Here is a 15,534-nt window from a genome sequence, read left to right as displayed (position 1 = left end):
ACCCAATCTGATCTTTGTAAGATCGGTGTTTGGCAATACCATTCTCGCTGCTCCAAGTGAAGGGTGAGTGAACTTATACAAGTAAAACCCGTTGGGACGCTCGCTAACGAGCAAGTGCGTCCTTGTCAAGGTCTCAATATCAATCCAGCGGGCGTTATAAACTCTCCCCCGTAATTCCACATTACATGCTATTAATAAGGGGGTGACGAATCCACCAATACTAAGTTCTCCTTGCACACCCCTCCGATTAGCCTTAATCACCCAATCCTTGCAATACATCAACTGGTCTAACAGAACTGATACCATGCTACCATCCGTTCTATCTCCTACCAGTTTCATACTGTCTCTAGTACTTGGCAAAACACCACTCAATGCTATGTCTATGAGCTGAATCTCACTCATTCACATTCCCGGTTTCCTTTCTAGCAAAAATCATACTAGCCAAGGATTTGTGGAAATACCTCACAACTGGGCTTCGAATTTGAGCACTCTTGGATTTCGAAGAAGTGTACTCTTTCCCATCTCCAATGGTTTTCCAAATGGATTTGATTTCCTCCTTTAGCACGTCTTGGCTCATTCCGCTTGCTTGCAAAACCCATAGACCTTCTCAACCTCCTTAAATGTGAGAGAATAGGTAGCACCTCTCACACTGAAGGTGATGTAGCCTAGACAGTCATCCGAGTAAGTCTCGGATTCATCCTCGTAGAAATGGAGCTGGAGCAAGGCTAAAACGTAGCATGTCTCCTCGTCATAGGCTTCTAAATTCCTTGTCATGAATGAACCAAGCCCGCTTCTCTCGAACAGAAACTCCACATCACGTGCAATGCCTAGTTCCTTCATCGTTTGCCGGTGAGGATAACGAGTGCCAACGAACTTTTGGCGCCTAAACATGGCGTATAGCTCTTCAGGAGGGGGTAGGTTCTTGGTCTTCCTTGGTGCCACTACCCTCATAGGTTCTACATCCACCATGGGCTCATCAACATCTTCTTCTGCAGGCCTCCTTCCCATTGAAACTTCTTCTCTGGAAATCGGGATTGTCTGACCCAATCGACTGGCCCGATCGGGTGATCGGGTTAGAGCTCGAGCCCGGGCTTCTCTTCTTCCACTTCTGACCCGATCGAGTCTGGCGCCAGTAGCTTGAACTGTCTTAAAATTTCTTGCAATTGCTTCAGCGGTTTGGCTGTGATGAGCTTCTCGTTGTGCTCTTGAGAGGCTCTTCCTTCTGGGTTGAGGAATCCTTGAAGACATCTTTGTTTCCTGGGAATTAGAAACTCAAAACTCAACTTTAGTAGGTTAATAACCCAGAAAATAAGAATATTAAGAACAATTATGAAAAAAACCCAGAAAATAAGAATACTAAGAACAATTATGAAAACAAACCCAGAAAATGTGAAGAACAAAGAGCAAGTTTAGCAACCAACCCAGAAAATGTGAAGAACAAAGAGCAAATGTGAAACCAAACCCAGAAAATTTATAACAACTAAGAACTAGAGAGAAGGAGGAGAGAGATAAGTGATTCTTTTAGCAAAATGAGAGAATGAGAGAGGCTTGGTCGAGTTTTGGGTTTCTAAAGAGGGTGAGAGGGGAAAAAAGTTGAAGATAGGAGCGTTTTTGGTCGGGTGAGGTTCAAAATTTGAAATTCAAATTGGGTTGACCATTGACCCGACCGTTACCTTTGACCCGATCGGACGGCTGAGATGAACCCGATTGGACGGCTGAGATGAACCCGATCGGGTTGCTCAGATTGATCCGATAGGACGGCCGAGATCGATCTGATCGGGTAGAGTTGACCCAACCGTGTGCGCGTTGACTCGACCGAATGGGCTTCGGAAATTGGGTTTTAGGGCCCAAATCGACTCCTTCTTCCTTCTTTCCTTATCTTGGCCCAATAACACCTTTCTTTACTCACAATCAAACCTGAAAACACATCAAACTAAAAGCAAACATAAAGTTATAAAAACTTAAAGAAATATGTACAGGGATACCGTTGTGACTTCCTCCCAAGTGAGCTTGTTTATAGTCACTTAGCTTGATTTGGCATAATCCTCATGAAGCGGTTGAACAATGGAGATGCTCGGTAATTCTCTCCAAGGCAAATAACAAATGTATCTGATACTTATTCTTCGCAGCAAATCTCTTTTTAAAAGTGAGTACCCTTTTAGCTTTCCTAGAAGTTAGGATGCTATTCCTCTTCTTTAACACGACAATATCCTCAGTTAACCCTTGAATGGTAGTTGCTAGTCGCATTAGATCCTTCTTGAGAGTCTTGATCACTTGGAGTTAAGTGCAGGTTGGAGAGGAGGACGAGGTTTCTTCTATTCTGAATGTTGTACTTTGGTATGGATCCGCCATATTGATCTTCATCTTCGTTCCTCTAGCAAGATCGAGGGTCATAGTTCCCCTTGCCATATCAATAACCGTACCCGCTGAGGCTAGAAATGGGTTTTCAAGTATCAGCTGATATTGCGGTTCTCTTTCCATCTCCAAAATAAGGAAATCCTTGGGAATCTTTACTCCTCCAACTTCGACAAGGAGATCTTCCAGCAATCCTACGGGTTGTCTCGAGCTTCTGTCCGCCATCACAATTGTCAAGCTGCATGGTGCAAACGTTGTATAGCCCATCCACTGAGCTATTGAGAGGGGCATTAAACTAATCGAAGCTCCTGAATCGCATAGACACTCGTTGAAGATCGTTGATTTGATTGCAGGGGAGTGTAAAAGCTCCAGGATCTCCCATCTTCTTGGAGAAGCTAGATTCTTGAGAGGGTGGAGTCAAACTCTTCCTCAGCTGCATCTTTTCTAGCAGAACTTCTTTGAGAATCTCCCTGTAAGATGGAATGTTGGCAAAAACATCTACTAAAGCCTTCATCTGATAATTTCTTGATTGAGAATCGAGGATGTGGTTATACTCTTCTTTGATTTCGGCTTTGGATTCTTCAGGGTAAAGTAGTGGTCTTCGGTTCGACGATGGTATGAACGGATCGCATCTGCAACCGTTGCCATCGATCGAATGCAACTGAAACAAGAGTTTTGTGTGCTTTTGGAGTTCAATTCCCCAATGCGATTTAGCATAAGAGGTTATCGATCCAAATGGATGTATTATAAACAATCAAGATATGGCAGAACTAATCAAGTCAAGCCAAGCAGTTGAAAGTTTGGTTTAAACAACTCTAATGCATAAAAGTAAAATACAGAATGATAAACTAAAGGATCTAAGAACAGTACTGAAATGAAACTAAGAATGCAAGAACTACATAAGCAATACTGAAAGCATAAATGAAAGCAGGTAAACAATCAGATAAACAAGGGTCTTAAGGATGGGCTAATGGGGTGATGAATCCTCTTAATCTCTTTGGGATGTTTAACATGCTCAGATAGATCTAATCCTAGACAATGAACCACTTACCCTAATCAGTCCAATCTCTTGGCAAAGATTATCAGATCTATAGCACTTTCTAATCTCAACTTTCATTGATGAAACATACCATAGATAGGCATAAAGAACAAGCTCATTAATGTCAATCTTCTCCTTAACAGCCAATCTCTTGGGTAAGTAAATAGATCTCTGGCACTAGTTGATCAGACATTCCATTTGAACACTTTTTGAGTGCTGGAATGTCTAAGATCTAATCCCACATGCTTAATGCTAAGATTAACAATTAAATCTCCTAATCCAGAAGATATCTACATAAATCTATACTTAAGCATCCCTATAAACTAAGATTCCTCATTACCTAACCCATCCTCAAAACTCAGAAAAACTACTCAGATCTGGAGTTCATCATGAAGAACATAAACCCACAAATCTTCGAAGAATGATCTAAGTAGCAACATATTATAAAGAAGCAACTCCAAATACTCAATAGATCAAAAGTTATAAAGATTACAAATTTCCGGAAATGTTTGGTGGCTACAGAGAAAAACCCTAATTAAACTCGATTTTTGGCTTAATGACCCAATACTAAAGACATAAAGTCCTAAAACACAAGAAGACAAATTACAAAGTCGGTTTGAAGAGAGCTCGTTCGGGTTCATGTTGGGCTCGTTCGGGTCCTCTCTCGGCTCGTCTGAGTCCAGCTTCCTCCTCTGAGTCCAGCTTCCTCCTCTGAGTCCGGGTGCTTGATCGTGCTCGCCTTGGTCGGGTTGGATACACTTGATCTGGTCCATGCTTTGTAGTGTTCGAGTGTGCCTGTTTTTGCTCTAAAATGCAGATGATATGCAAATGCCTATGCTAAAGATCCTAGATGTGAAATATAATCAAAAGAGACTACAAATCCTAGAAGTAGAGATCTAGACATGCAAATAATGCACAAAACATATGCTTAAAAGTATAAAAATATAGGGTTATCACATGCAAATAATGCACAAAACATATGCTTAAAAGTATAAAAATATAGGGTTATCAGCATCAGCCATTTTTCATGCATCTCTAGCACTTGTAATCAATCAAATTCATTGTATTATAACATATTCTAACCCAAAAGAACTCAAGACAAGCCATTTACTACTTCAAAGGAATGGTTGTGGGTTCTTATCCAATTTGGGACCAAATTTCAACAAGTCTTTCTTCACACTTTTAAACATTCTTCATGCATTCCTAGCACTTTTAATCAATCAAATTTATTGTATTATAACATATTATAACTCAACAAAACTCTAGACAAGCCATTTACTACCTCAAAGCAATGGCTGTGGGTTCTTATCCCATTTGGGACCAAATTTCAACAAGTCTTTCTTCACACTTCTAAACATTCTTCATGCATCTCTAGCACTTGTAATCAATCAAATTCATTGTATTATAACATATTCTAACCCTAAAAAACTATAGACAAGCCATTTACTGTCTCAAACCAAAGGTTGTGAGTTCTTATCCCATTTGGGACCAATCAACAAGTCTTTCTTCACACTTCTAAGCATTCTTCATGCATCTCTTATAAGTAGCTATCATCATTGTATTATTACCTAGGTGATCTATCTATGTTATAATACAATGAATTTGATTGATTACAAGTGCTAGAGATGCATGAAGAATTTTAGGAGTGTGAAAAAGGCTTGTTGAGACTAACGCAATTTCCTATAACATAAATGAAGTACGCGCAAGCCAAATCTAAACGGAAGAGCCTCGTACGAGTCGATTGTCTACCTACTCGATGAGATCCTTCTTCTACACTTGGTCGATTTCAGCCAGTTTTGCTCCTTTTCCCTCTGGTAAACACCTGTTTATGTACAAAAACTATAATGCATGCAATGCAAAGCCTAAACTCTACAAGTGAAGCAAAACAAAGGAAATATGAGAAAAACAATGCATAAAACTAGTGATAAAATAAGAAAAATCCAGACACATCACTTTGGTTCCGAAGTTTGTGGGCGTCCATCCTTTATATAGGACGTCAATGGGTGTTCCATGAAAGGACACGCCCATTCCATGCACCCTTTCGAAAGGTTGCATCCCTTCGAGGAGTTGCACCCCTTCTGATCACAATCCTACAAGCTACCGAGCTACCACAGTCTACCAGCTCGAGTATCAGTTGCCCTGTTCATCCAGCTGGGTTAGTACTCAAATAGTTCATTGAGCTCGGTTGAGCTGTAGGCCAGCGCACAAAACTGAGCTAGCTAGTCTTCCAGCTAGTGTAGCTCACTTCAACTGACCTAGCTTCCTAACTCGTTTAACTTGCCTTCTAGCTGGTTGAGCTAGTAGTTTAGCTACTTAAGCTCATCTAGCTATCACTTTCCTTCAAAACAATTGCCGCCCTTTCATAATTTTGGGACGCGGGCGTTACAAGTCTACCCCCCTTAAAGTGAATTCGTCCTCGAATTCGGTGGGTGTAGAGATTCCCGCCTTTTGCATACTAAGACTTTATCTATTTCTAATCTTTATCTATTCGGAATTTGGTTTTCTATAACAAATTTATGTCCTTTAGCCGCGATCATTATCCCATGATCTTGGGTCAGTTTTTCAATAGATCAAGTCTCTCCTTATCCTTGTTTGTTTCCGGCTAGGACAATATCAATATCTTAGTCCTATCCAACCTTAATTATTTACTGACCTTTAGGTTTTCCAACCTTGGTCGATATTTCTCCCGACCTTTAGGTCTTCCCCGACCATTTGGTCATATTTCTCCCGAGCTTTAGGTCTTCCCTGACCATTAGGTCATTATTTCTCCCGACCTTTAGGTTCTTTCGACCTTGGTCGATAGTTCTTCCGACCTTTAGGTTTTTTAAACCATTTGGTCGGTATTTCTCTTGACTTTTAGGTCTTTTCCGACCATTTGGTCGGTATTTCTCCCAACCTTTAGGTCTTTTCCGACCATTTAGTCGGTATTTCTCCTGACCTTTAGGTCTTCCCCAACCATTTTTCGATATGCTTTGTGTTTGACGGTTTGAACAATTGCTCAAAGCATGAGAGCATCTTTGCAAACACTTTCCAGTTCCCAAGCATGTTTTCAGTCTGATCAGAGATTTCCCTTTCTCGCTCGATCACAAAGAATAATTGCATAACTCCTCCCAGAATCGTGAATGCTCTGATACCAACTTAAAAGATCCCCACCCTAGACGTCTCAGTCTCCGACGGAAAAGGGTATTTGTTCGGCCTCGTTTGTGGCCGAACAACCAAGATTTGTCTTGTTTTCTTAGCTTTGGCTCACGGCCTTGCTTTGTAAACCCATGTACGCAACGAAATAGTTTTACCTTGACCCATGATAAGTCTGTATTTAATCACTTTTTGAGCATGTATTTATCATCATTCACTTGTTGATTCGCATCATATTGATCACTTTCTTCATGTTTTACATACTTAGGGAGGTTTTATGCATATCATGCATGTTTTGCGTATATTTTGCATATTTGGAGTGTTTTCAGGTACTTAGGAGACTTGTAGAGACTAGCAAAGGAGCATATATCACCCGACATACATATGATCAAGCATGATAATCGAGTGAGGCTATCGAGTAGGAGAAAGTGATGCAAATAAGGAGGACAAGCAACTCAATCAACATGATCGTGTTAGCTCGAGTAAACGGATGCAAAATTATGTCACTCGACCAGCTACTCGATGCGCGTGATCGCGTCGAGCAATCAAGGAAACATAAGTAGTCGTGTGCCACTCGGCGTGACTACTTGAGGAGGACAACCGAGTGAGACGATCGAGTAAGCTAGAATGAAAAGCAACATAAATACACGTCACTCGAGGTGCTCACTCGAGGTTCTCACTCGAGATGCTCACTCGAGATGCTCACTCGACCAACAGAGTCACTACAACCTTTAAACCACTTTTTACATTGTTGTTTTATGTTTTAAGTTTTTCCGAAACATTGATATAAATAGGTCTCTTTTGGCATTGCCCAGGGGATCGAGTTTTTATTCTTAGGTTTTTATTGTTTGCCACCAAAAAATCCAGAAAATTGTAATTCAGATTTTTTTAAAGTTATTAAGATTTTGCACTTAGTTCTTGAATCATTATTGTTTATCTTCCTGTCATCGTTATCATTATGCATGTTTTGAACGATTCTGGTTTTATGATGTTTAACATGATTTTGTGTCTGGATAGTGTTAGGGTTCTTGAGGATGGGAAAGATTAGGTGGAGAATGTTAGTTTGTTAGAGTGTTTAAGTTAAATTCGTTTGTTCCCTTTTGGATTAGAGTATTCATAGCTAATTCTTCTATGATCAATTGGAATTAGATCCCAGAAATTTCAGCACCTACCAAGTGTTTGATGAAATGTCTGAACAACTAATACCAGAGATACGCTTGCTTAGCCTAAGAGATTAGATGTCTAAAAAGTTTATTGACATTAATGGACTATTTCTTCATGCATGTTTACTTCATGTTTCATGAAAGAGATTTGAGATTAGGAAGTGTTGTAAACATGATAGTTTCTGCCATGAGATTGGATTAACTAGTATTTGATGTTCGTTGTCTAGGGATTGGTATGTTTGTCGTTTGTTAAACACTCGAAGTAGATTAGCATACTCCACCTACATCAATAACCTCATCCTCAGGATCTTCTATCCATTTGTGCTTTCTGTTTTATTCACTTGCTATTTACTTATTTTGTTCTATCCTCTTCCTAGTATTGATAATTATTACGTTTTAGCTTATGCATGATAGTCTATATTTTGCAGCCTCACATTTATCGCATGTTTACCATGTTCGCTTAGGATCATTGAAAACCAAAATCATTTATACTTCGCTTGACTTAATCATTTCTGATATATCTTAATTGCTAGCATCGCACCTAATTGGATTGATACTTATTGTACTGCAATGACATGATAGTACTCTAGGGTAATTGGTAGTAAAAACCTATTATAAATTTGGTGCCGCTGCCATTTGGGTGTTTGTTTGTTACATTTGAGATTTCAGACTTGCTGAGATCAAGTTGTTACTCAACATTCACTACAGTTACTCACTCTGTTCCTTTTGCTTGTCTATTGATTCAGGTACAACTCTTGCTTAACAGCTCCTACTTGACTGACACACTCAACTGTGTTGCGAGCTAAGTTGATTTGAGTTGTATGCACACACGGTCGCAAGGCACAGAAAACTTGTTCCAACCCTCCGATTTTATTGATCGTCTGGTACCTACATCAAGACAGCAACGCAACAGAGTTACACCACAACAAATGGAGATGGAAAACCATGAACAACCACCTCCACCACGGGCACCTACACGGATTGGAGTTGATGATGCTCCAAGCAACCATACCCATCGTCAGGGTATAGTGCCTCGAGCTGTGCAGAACAACTACTTTGAAATCAAGAGTGGTCTGATCTCCATTGTCCAGCAGAATAAATTTCATGGTCTGCCTATGGAAGACCCCTTAGATCATCTCGATGAGTTTGATCGTCTATGCAGTCTCACCAAGATCAATGGGGTCAGTGAGGACGGTTTCAAGCTACATCTATTTCCATTCTCTCTGGGTGACAAAGCTCATCAATAGGAGAAAACTCTTCCTCCAGGATCTATCACTTCCGGGGATCAATGCAGCAGTCGTTTCTTGCCAAGTTTTTCTCCAACTCCAGAACTGCACGTCTGCGCAATGAGATCTCTGGGTTCACTCAGAAGAATGGTGAAACGCTTTGTGAAGTCTGGGAGCGCTTCAAAAGTAATCAGTCTCAGTGCCCCCACCATGGCTTCACCAAGGAGTCTCTCCTCAGTACTCTTTACCGGGGAGTTCTCCCAAAGATTCGGATGTTACTTGACACTGCCAGCAATGACAACTTTCTAAACAAGGACGTCGACGATGGTTGGGAGATTGTTGAGAACCTATCCCAGTCTGATGGCAACTACAACGAGGACTATGATAGAACCATCAGGGCAAGCACAAATCTTGATGAAATGTATAAGAAGGAGATGAAAGCTGTGAATGATAAGCTGAACAAACTCTTGATGAGCCAGCAGAGGAACATCCATTTCGTCTCTGAAGAAGATCCTTTCCAGATTCTGGATGGGGAGGGAGAACAATCTGAGGAGATAAGCTATGTCGAGAACCAAGGTGGATACAATAAGGGATACAATCCTTATAAGCAGAATCCCAATCTGTCTTAGAGGAGCACCAATGTTGCGAATCCCCAAGATCAGGTTTATCCACCTCCACAACAACAACAGCAGGGGCAAAACAAACCATTTGTTAGGCATGTAAATTAGGGTTAAAGCCCGCAGGATAGTTTGGCCCGGTCCTGAAAAACATCGGGCTCGGACTTAAATATAAATGTCCAGAAAAAACCGGGCCTTTTAGGCTAAGCCCATTCGGGCTAAAGGAATTTTTGGGCTTAGCCCGGTCGGGCTCGGGCCGGCCCGAAAAGCCATTAAACAAATATATTTTCAATTTTTTAATATTTTAGTTTGACTAAAAGATTTGATTGATGTTATAGTTTTCATATTTACTTACTAACCTTACTTATTACTTTTAAAATATTTATCTATAATAATTTCTCATATTTATATATGTCAGAACTGAACAAAGCTAAAACTAAATATATATATATAAGTATCATGATTTTTGAAATATAGGCTCGCAAATTTTTCGGGCCGGGCTCACGTATATGAGGGCTTTACGGGTTTCGGGCCGGGCTGACATGCCTACCATTTGTGTCCTACAACAAAGGTTATGTGCCCAAACAACAATTTCAGCAAGGTTACCAACCTCCAATAGGACCACCACCAGGATTCCAACCTCAACACGCTCCGCCTTCTCAGGCACCAGACCATGACATGAAAAACATGCTTCAGCAAATCCTCCAGGGACAAGCAAGTTTCTCCATGGACAATGCTAAGAAGTTTCCTGAGCTGACTCAGAGATTGGACTACTCATACAATGATCTGAATATGAAGATTGAGACTCTGAATTCCAAGATCAAGTATATGGAGGGCAAAACTGCTTCTACTTCTGCCCCAAAGCCTAGCCAGCTCCCAAGAAAAGCTGTTCAGAATCCTAAAGAGTTTGCTCATGCCATCACACTGAGGAGCGATAAAAACTTGCTTCCCAGACAAGGACATGTTGATGTCACTGAGGACAGTGAAGACTTGGAAGGGGAGGATGTATGTAAGAATGAAGACCCGAATGTTCATCTAAAAGAATCAGAAGCCTTACCTGAAGAAGCTCTTCAACCTGCTGAGAAACATACTGGGAAACATGCTCAAACACCAGCAGCCTCCAAGGATAATCCTACGAGATACGTTCCCCCACCATACAAACCACCTCTACCATTTCCCTGACGGTTCAAAAAGCAGCAAGCTGAGAAGTATAAAGCTTTATTTGAAAAGAAAGTGAAATTGATTGAGTTGAGAATGCCATTGCTGGATGCATTTGCACTTGTCCCCCCCTTATCAAAAGTTCCTCAAAGATTTGGTTATGGATAGAGAAAAAGAAGTCCAAGGCATGGTGATATTGAGTCATGAATGCAGTGCCATTATCTAGAAGAATATCACTCCCTTGAAGTTTAAGGATCCTAGATCCTTCACTCTACCCTGCTCACTAGGCCCTCTATCTTTCAGCAGGTGCCTATGTGATCTTAGAGCTTCAGTGAGTCTAATATTATTGTCTGTGGCTAAGCGTTTAGGATTCACAAGATACAAGGCATGCAACATATCTCTCATTCTAGCTGATAGATCAGTGAGGCTCCCGCATGGACTCTTGGAAGACTTGCCAATAAGGATTGGTGTTGTTAAAGTCCCTACATATTACGTTGTCTTGGAAATGGATGAAGAGCCTAAGGATCCCTTGATTCTTGGAAGGCCATTCTTAGCTACTGCAGGAGCTATCATTGATGTTAAGAAGGGAAAGATTGATCTATGCTTGGGAGAAGACTTCAAGATGACATTTGACATCAAGGAGTCCATGAAGAAACCAACGATCAATGGCAAGGTGTTCTGGATAGAGGAGATGGGTCAGTTAGCTGTTGAACTTTTAGAAAAACTTGTTGAGGAGGATCATCTCAAGACAGCCTTGACAAAGAATGGATCAGATGGGTTCCTTTATGCTGAGACCAAAGTCTACGACACATTGCTGGATACCTACAAGGCAACTGATGATTCATAAAGTTTTGAAGAATTGGATGAGTCTGACAAGGAGGTATGCGCAGTAGAGGAGGAAGTCAGTGGCAACCCGATCACTAACCCAACTGGTGACCTTATCAATGCGGCGGATGATGACTGGTCAGAGTTAAAAGCTCCCAAAGTTAAGCTCAAACCGCTACCCTCAGGACTGAGGTACATATTCCTTGGATCCAACTCTACTTATCCTGTCATTGTGAATGCTGGCTTGAATAATGAAGAATTAGAGTTGCTAGTCACTGAGCTTTAAAAATATAGAAGGGCCATGGGTTATTCTTTAGATGATATCAAGGGGATCTCACCTAGTCTCTGCATGCATATGATCAATTTGGAAAATGAATCATACATCAGTATTGAACCTCAAAGGAGATTGAATCCTAATATTAAAGAAGTTGTGAAAAAAGAAATTCTTAAATTGTTGAATGTTGGGGTTATGTATCCTATCTCTGATAGTACTTGGCTATCCCTAGTACATTGTGTATCTAAGAAGGGAGGAATTACAGTGATAAAAAATGACAAAGATGAATTGATCTCCACTAGGACTATCACTGGTCATAGGATGTGCAATGATTACAGAAAGCTAAATGCTGCATCTAACAAAGACCATTTTCCTCTCCCTTTCATTGATCAAATGTTAGAAAGATTAGCCAATCATCCCTACTACTGTTTTCTTGTTGGGTATAGTGGATTCTTCCAAATCCCTATCCACCCAAATGATCAGGAAAATACCACTTTCACTTGTCCTTATGGCACATTTGCCTACAGACGCATGTCTTTTGGTTTGTGTAATGCGCCTACAACATTTCAGAGGTGTATGACCTCAATATTCTCAGATTTGATAGAGGAGATGGTGGAGGTATTCATGGATGACTTTTCCGTGTATGGCTCCTCCTTCTCCTCATGTTTGTGAGGAGACAAGCCTAGTGCTCAACTAGGAGAAGTGCCACTTCATGGTAAATGAAGGGATAGTGTTGGACACAAGGTATCAAAGAAGGGGATTGAGGTTAATAAGACAAAGATTGAGGTTATGAGAACAGTTGCAGCCTCCCAAGACAGTCAAAGATATAGAGTTTTCTTGGGCATGCTGGGTTTTATAGAAGACTCATCAAGGACTTCTCAAAAATTGCAAGACCCCGTACAAGACTGCTTTGCAAGGAGGTCGAGTTTGTAGTTGATGAGAGCTGTCTAGAAACTTTCAATAAGATCAAGAGATAGTTAGTCTCAGCACCAATAGTCCAAGCTCCAGATTGGGATCATTGATAACCCTATATTTTTATATTCTTAAACATATGTTTTGTGCATTATTTGCATGACTAGGTCTCTACTTCTTAGGGTTTCTATTCCCTTAGCATTATATTTCGCATCTAGGATCTTTAGCATAGGGATTTGCATATCATCTGCATTTTAGAGTAAAAACAGGTACACTCAGACACTGTAAAGCATGGACCCGATCGAGTGTGTGCAGCCCGACCAAGCGAGCACGATCGAGCACCTGGACTCACAAGAGGAAGCTGAACACGGACGAGCCGAGAGAGGACCCGAACGAGGCCAACAAGCACCCGACCGAGCTCTCTTGAAACCGACTTTGTAATTTGTCTTTTTGTGTTTTAGGGCTTCCTGCCCTTTGTATAAATAGACACCTTGGGTCATTAAGCTAAAAACGAGTTTTTCATTAGGGTTTTTCTCTGTAGCCACCAAACATTTCCAGAAACTTGTAATCTTTATATCTTTTGATCTATTGAGAATTTGGAGTTGTTTCTTTACAATATCTTGCTCCTTAGATCATTATCTATTTAGTTATGCAAGATTCAAAGATTTCTGGGTTTGTGTTCTTCATGATGAACTCCAGATCTGAGTAGTCTTTCTAGGGTTTATAGGATGGGTTAGGTGATGAGGAATCTTAGTTTCTAGGGTTGCTTAAGTATAGATTTAGGTAGACACCTTCTGGATTAGGAGATCTTAATGCTATCTTAGCATTAACCATGTGGGATTAGATCTTAGACATTCCAGCACTCAAAAAGTGTTCAAATGGAATGTCTGACCAACTAATGCCAGAGATCTATTTACTTACCCAAGAGATTGGTTGTTAAGGAGTAGATTGACATTAATGAGCTTGTTCTTTATACCTATTTATAGTATGTTTCATCAATGAAAGTTGAGATTAGGAAGTGCTATAGATCTGATAATCTTTGCCAAGAGATTGGACTTATTAGGTTAAGTGGTTCATTGTCTAGGATTAGATCTATCTGAGCATGTTAAGCATCCCAAAGATACTAAGAGGATTCATCACCCCCATTAGCCCATCCTTAAGACCCTTTGTTTATCTGATTTGCTTTTACTTACTGCTTTCATTATTGCTTCTTTAAGTTTACTTTATTGCATTAGAGTTTATTAAACCAACCCTTGAATTACTTGGCTTGACTTGATTAGATCTGTTATATCTTGATTGTTTACAATACATCCATCTGGATCGATACCTCTTATGCTACATCGCAAAGGAGAATTGAACTTCAAGGGTACAAAAATACATGTTTCAATCATCCTTTTGAGATAAGGTGTGATGCCTCAGATTATGCAGAAGGGGCTGTGTTATGTCATCTAATATGCGAGCAGAACTCTTGATGAGACACAAAGGAGGTACGCTCTTGGCTGTAGTCTTTGCATTTGAGAAGTTTAGAAGTTACTTGGATGGATCAAACGTAGTGGTCTACACAGATTATGCTGCACTTAGACATATATACTCGAAGAAGGATACCAAGCGGAGACTGTTAGGATGTATACTTCTACTCCAGGAACTTGATATGGAGATTGTTGATAAGAAGGGCATAGAGAATGGTGTTGCAGATCACCTTTCCAGATTGAGGATAGAAGATCCAATCCCTATTGATGATTCCATGCTTGAAGAACATCTTATGATCGTTGAGATATGCAAGAAGATGCATCAAACAGGAATGGCTATGAAGGAGCTTCAATGTCTATCAGTCAATTCAGAGAGTATGCCTTGGTACGCAGATGTTGTGAACTACAAGGTCTGTGGAGAGATTCCTTCAGACATGGATCCTTATGGGAAAAAAAAGTTTTTCAGAGATGTCAACCACTACTTCTGGGATGAACCTTACTTGTACAAGAGGGGTTCAAATGGGTTGTTTAGGAGTGCTTGAGCACTGTTATGGATCCGCTTATGGAGGACACTTCGCCACATTCAAAACAGTTCAGAAGATTCTACAAGCAGGCCTTTGGTGGCCAACTTTTCCAAGTATACAAACAGTTTCATCACCAAGTATAACGCCTGCCAGAGGATGGGTAACATCAACAGAAGGAATGAGGTGTCTCATACCCCGATTTTGGAAGTAGAAATTTTTGATGCTTGGGGAATTGATTTCATTGGATCATTCAATCCTCCATCAAATGGCAATGTCTACATTTTGGTTCCAGTTGATTATGTCTCAAAATGGGTTGAAACCATTGCAAGTCCCACTAACGATCACAAGGTTGTTCTGAAACTATTCAAGAGCATCATCTTCTCTAGGTATGGAGTACCAAGAGCAGTGATAAGTGATGGTGGTACTCATTTCATCAACAAAGTCTTTGAGAGCATGTTGAAGAAATATGGTGTGAAGCACAAGGTGTCTACAGCCTACCATCCCCAGACCTGTGGACAAGTAAAGGTTTCTAACAAGCAGATAAAAGGAATTTTATCAAGAGTTGTTGGAGCTTCGAAGAAAGATTGGTCTACCAAGTTGGATGGTACTCTAGGGGCATACATGACAGCTTTTAAGACACCAATAGGAAGGACACCTTTTCAGTTGGTGTATGGTAAAACATGTCATCTCCCTATGGAGATTGAGTATAAGACGCTTTGGGCGATCAAGCTTCTGAAATTAGATATTGATGCAGCCCAAGCAAAGAGAGTTCTTGACATCCATGAACTTGAGGAAATCAGACTTGATGCTTTTGAAAGTTCCAAAAACTACAAGGAG

General features: G+C 40.5%; 1 protein-coding gene and 1 non-coding gene across 2 annotated transcripts; one reads left to right on the top strand and one right to left on the bottom strand.

Moving 5' to 3' along the window:
• The first annotated feature begins 8,621 nt into the window (after positions 1-8,621).
• On the top strand, positions 8,622-10,717 carry LOC111832391. The gene is made up of 3 exons (XM_023788698.1): positions 8,622-8,886; positions 8,940-9,494; positions 10,107-10,717. Exons 1-3 carry the CDS (start codon positions 8,622-8,624, stop codon positions 10,715-10,717), a joined length of 1,431 nt encoding a protein of 476 aa, XP_023644466.1.
• On the bottom strand, positions 9,032-9,135 carry LOC111828798. Its single transcript, XR_002832558.1, has one exon. It is a non-coding gene; the product is annotated as a small nucleolar RNA R71 (small nucleolar RNA).
• Positions 10,718-15,534: the final 4,817 nt, after the last annotated feature.

Source organism: Capsella rubella, unplaced genomic scaffold, assembly GCF_000375325.1.
Source record: "Capsella rubella cultivar Monte Gargano unplaced genomic scaffold, Caprub1_0 scaffold_1, whole genome shotgun sequence".
NCBI lineage: Eukaryota > Viridiplantae > Streptophyta > Magnoliopsida > Brassicales > Brassicaceae > Capsella > Capsella rubella.
The sequence above is the reverse complement of the archived record's forward strand: the minus strand, read 5'-3'. Positions and strand labels throughout refer to the sequence as shown.

What these genes read in the sequence shown, in the direction of transcription:
- LOC111832391 (XM_023788698.1), top strand. Translation starts at nt 8,622, where the DNA reads ATGGAGATGGAAAACCATGAACAACCACCTCCACCACGGGCACCTACA. An exon ending in CAATGGGGTCAGTGAGGACG is followed by an intron (nt 8,887 to 8,939) that starts GTTTCAAGCTAC and finishes GCTCATCAATAG; the next exon opens with GAGAAAACTCTTCCTCCAGG. An exon ending in AAGCTATGTCGAGAACCAAG is followed by an intron (nt 9,495 to 10,106) that starts GTGGATACAATA and finishes CCTACAACAAAG; the next exon opens with GTTATGTGCCCAAACAACAA.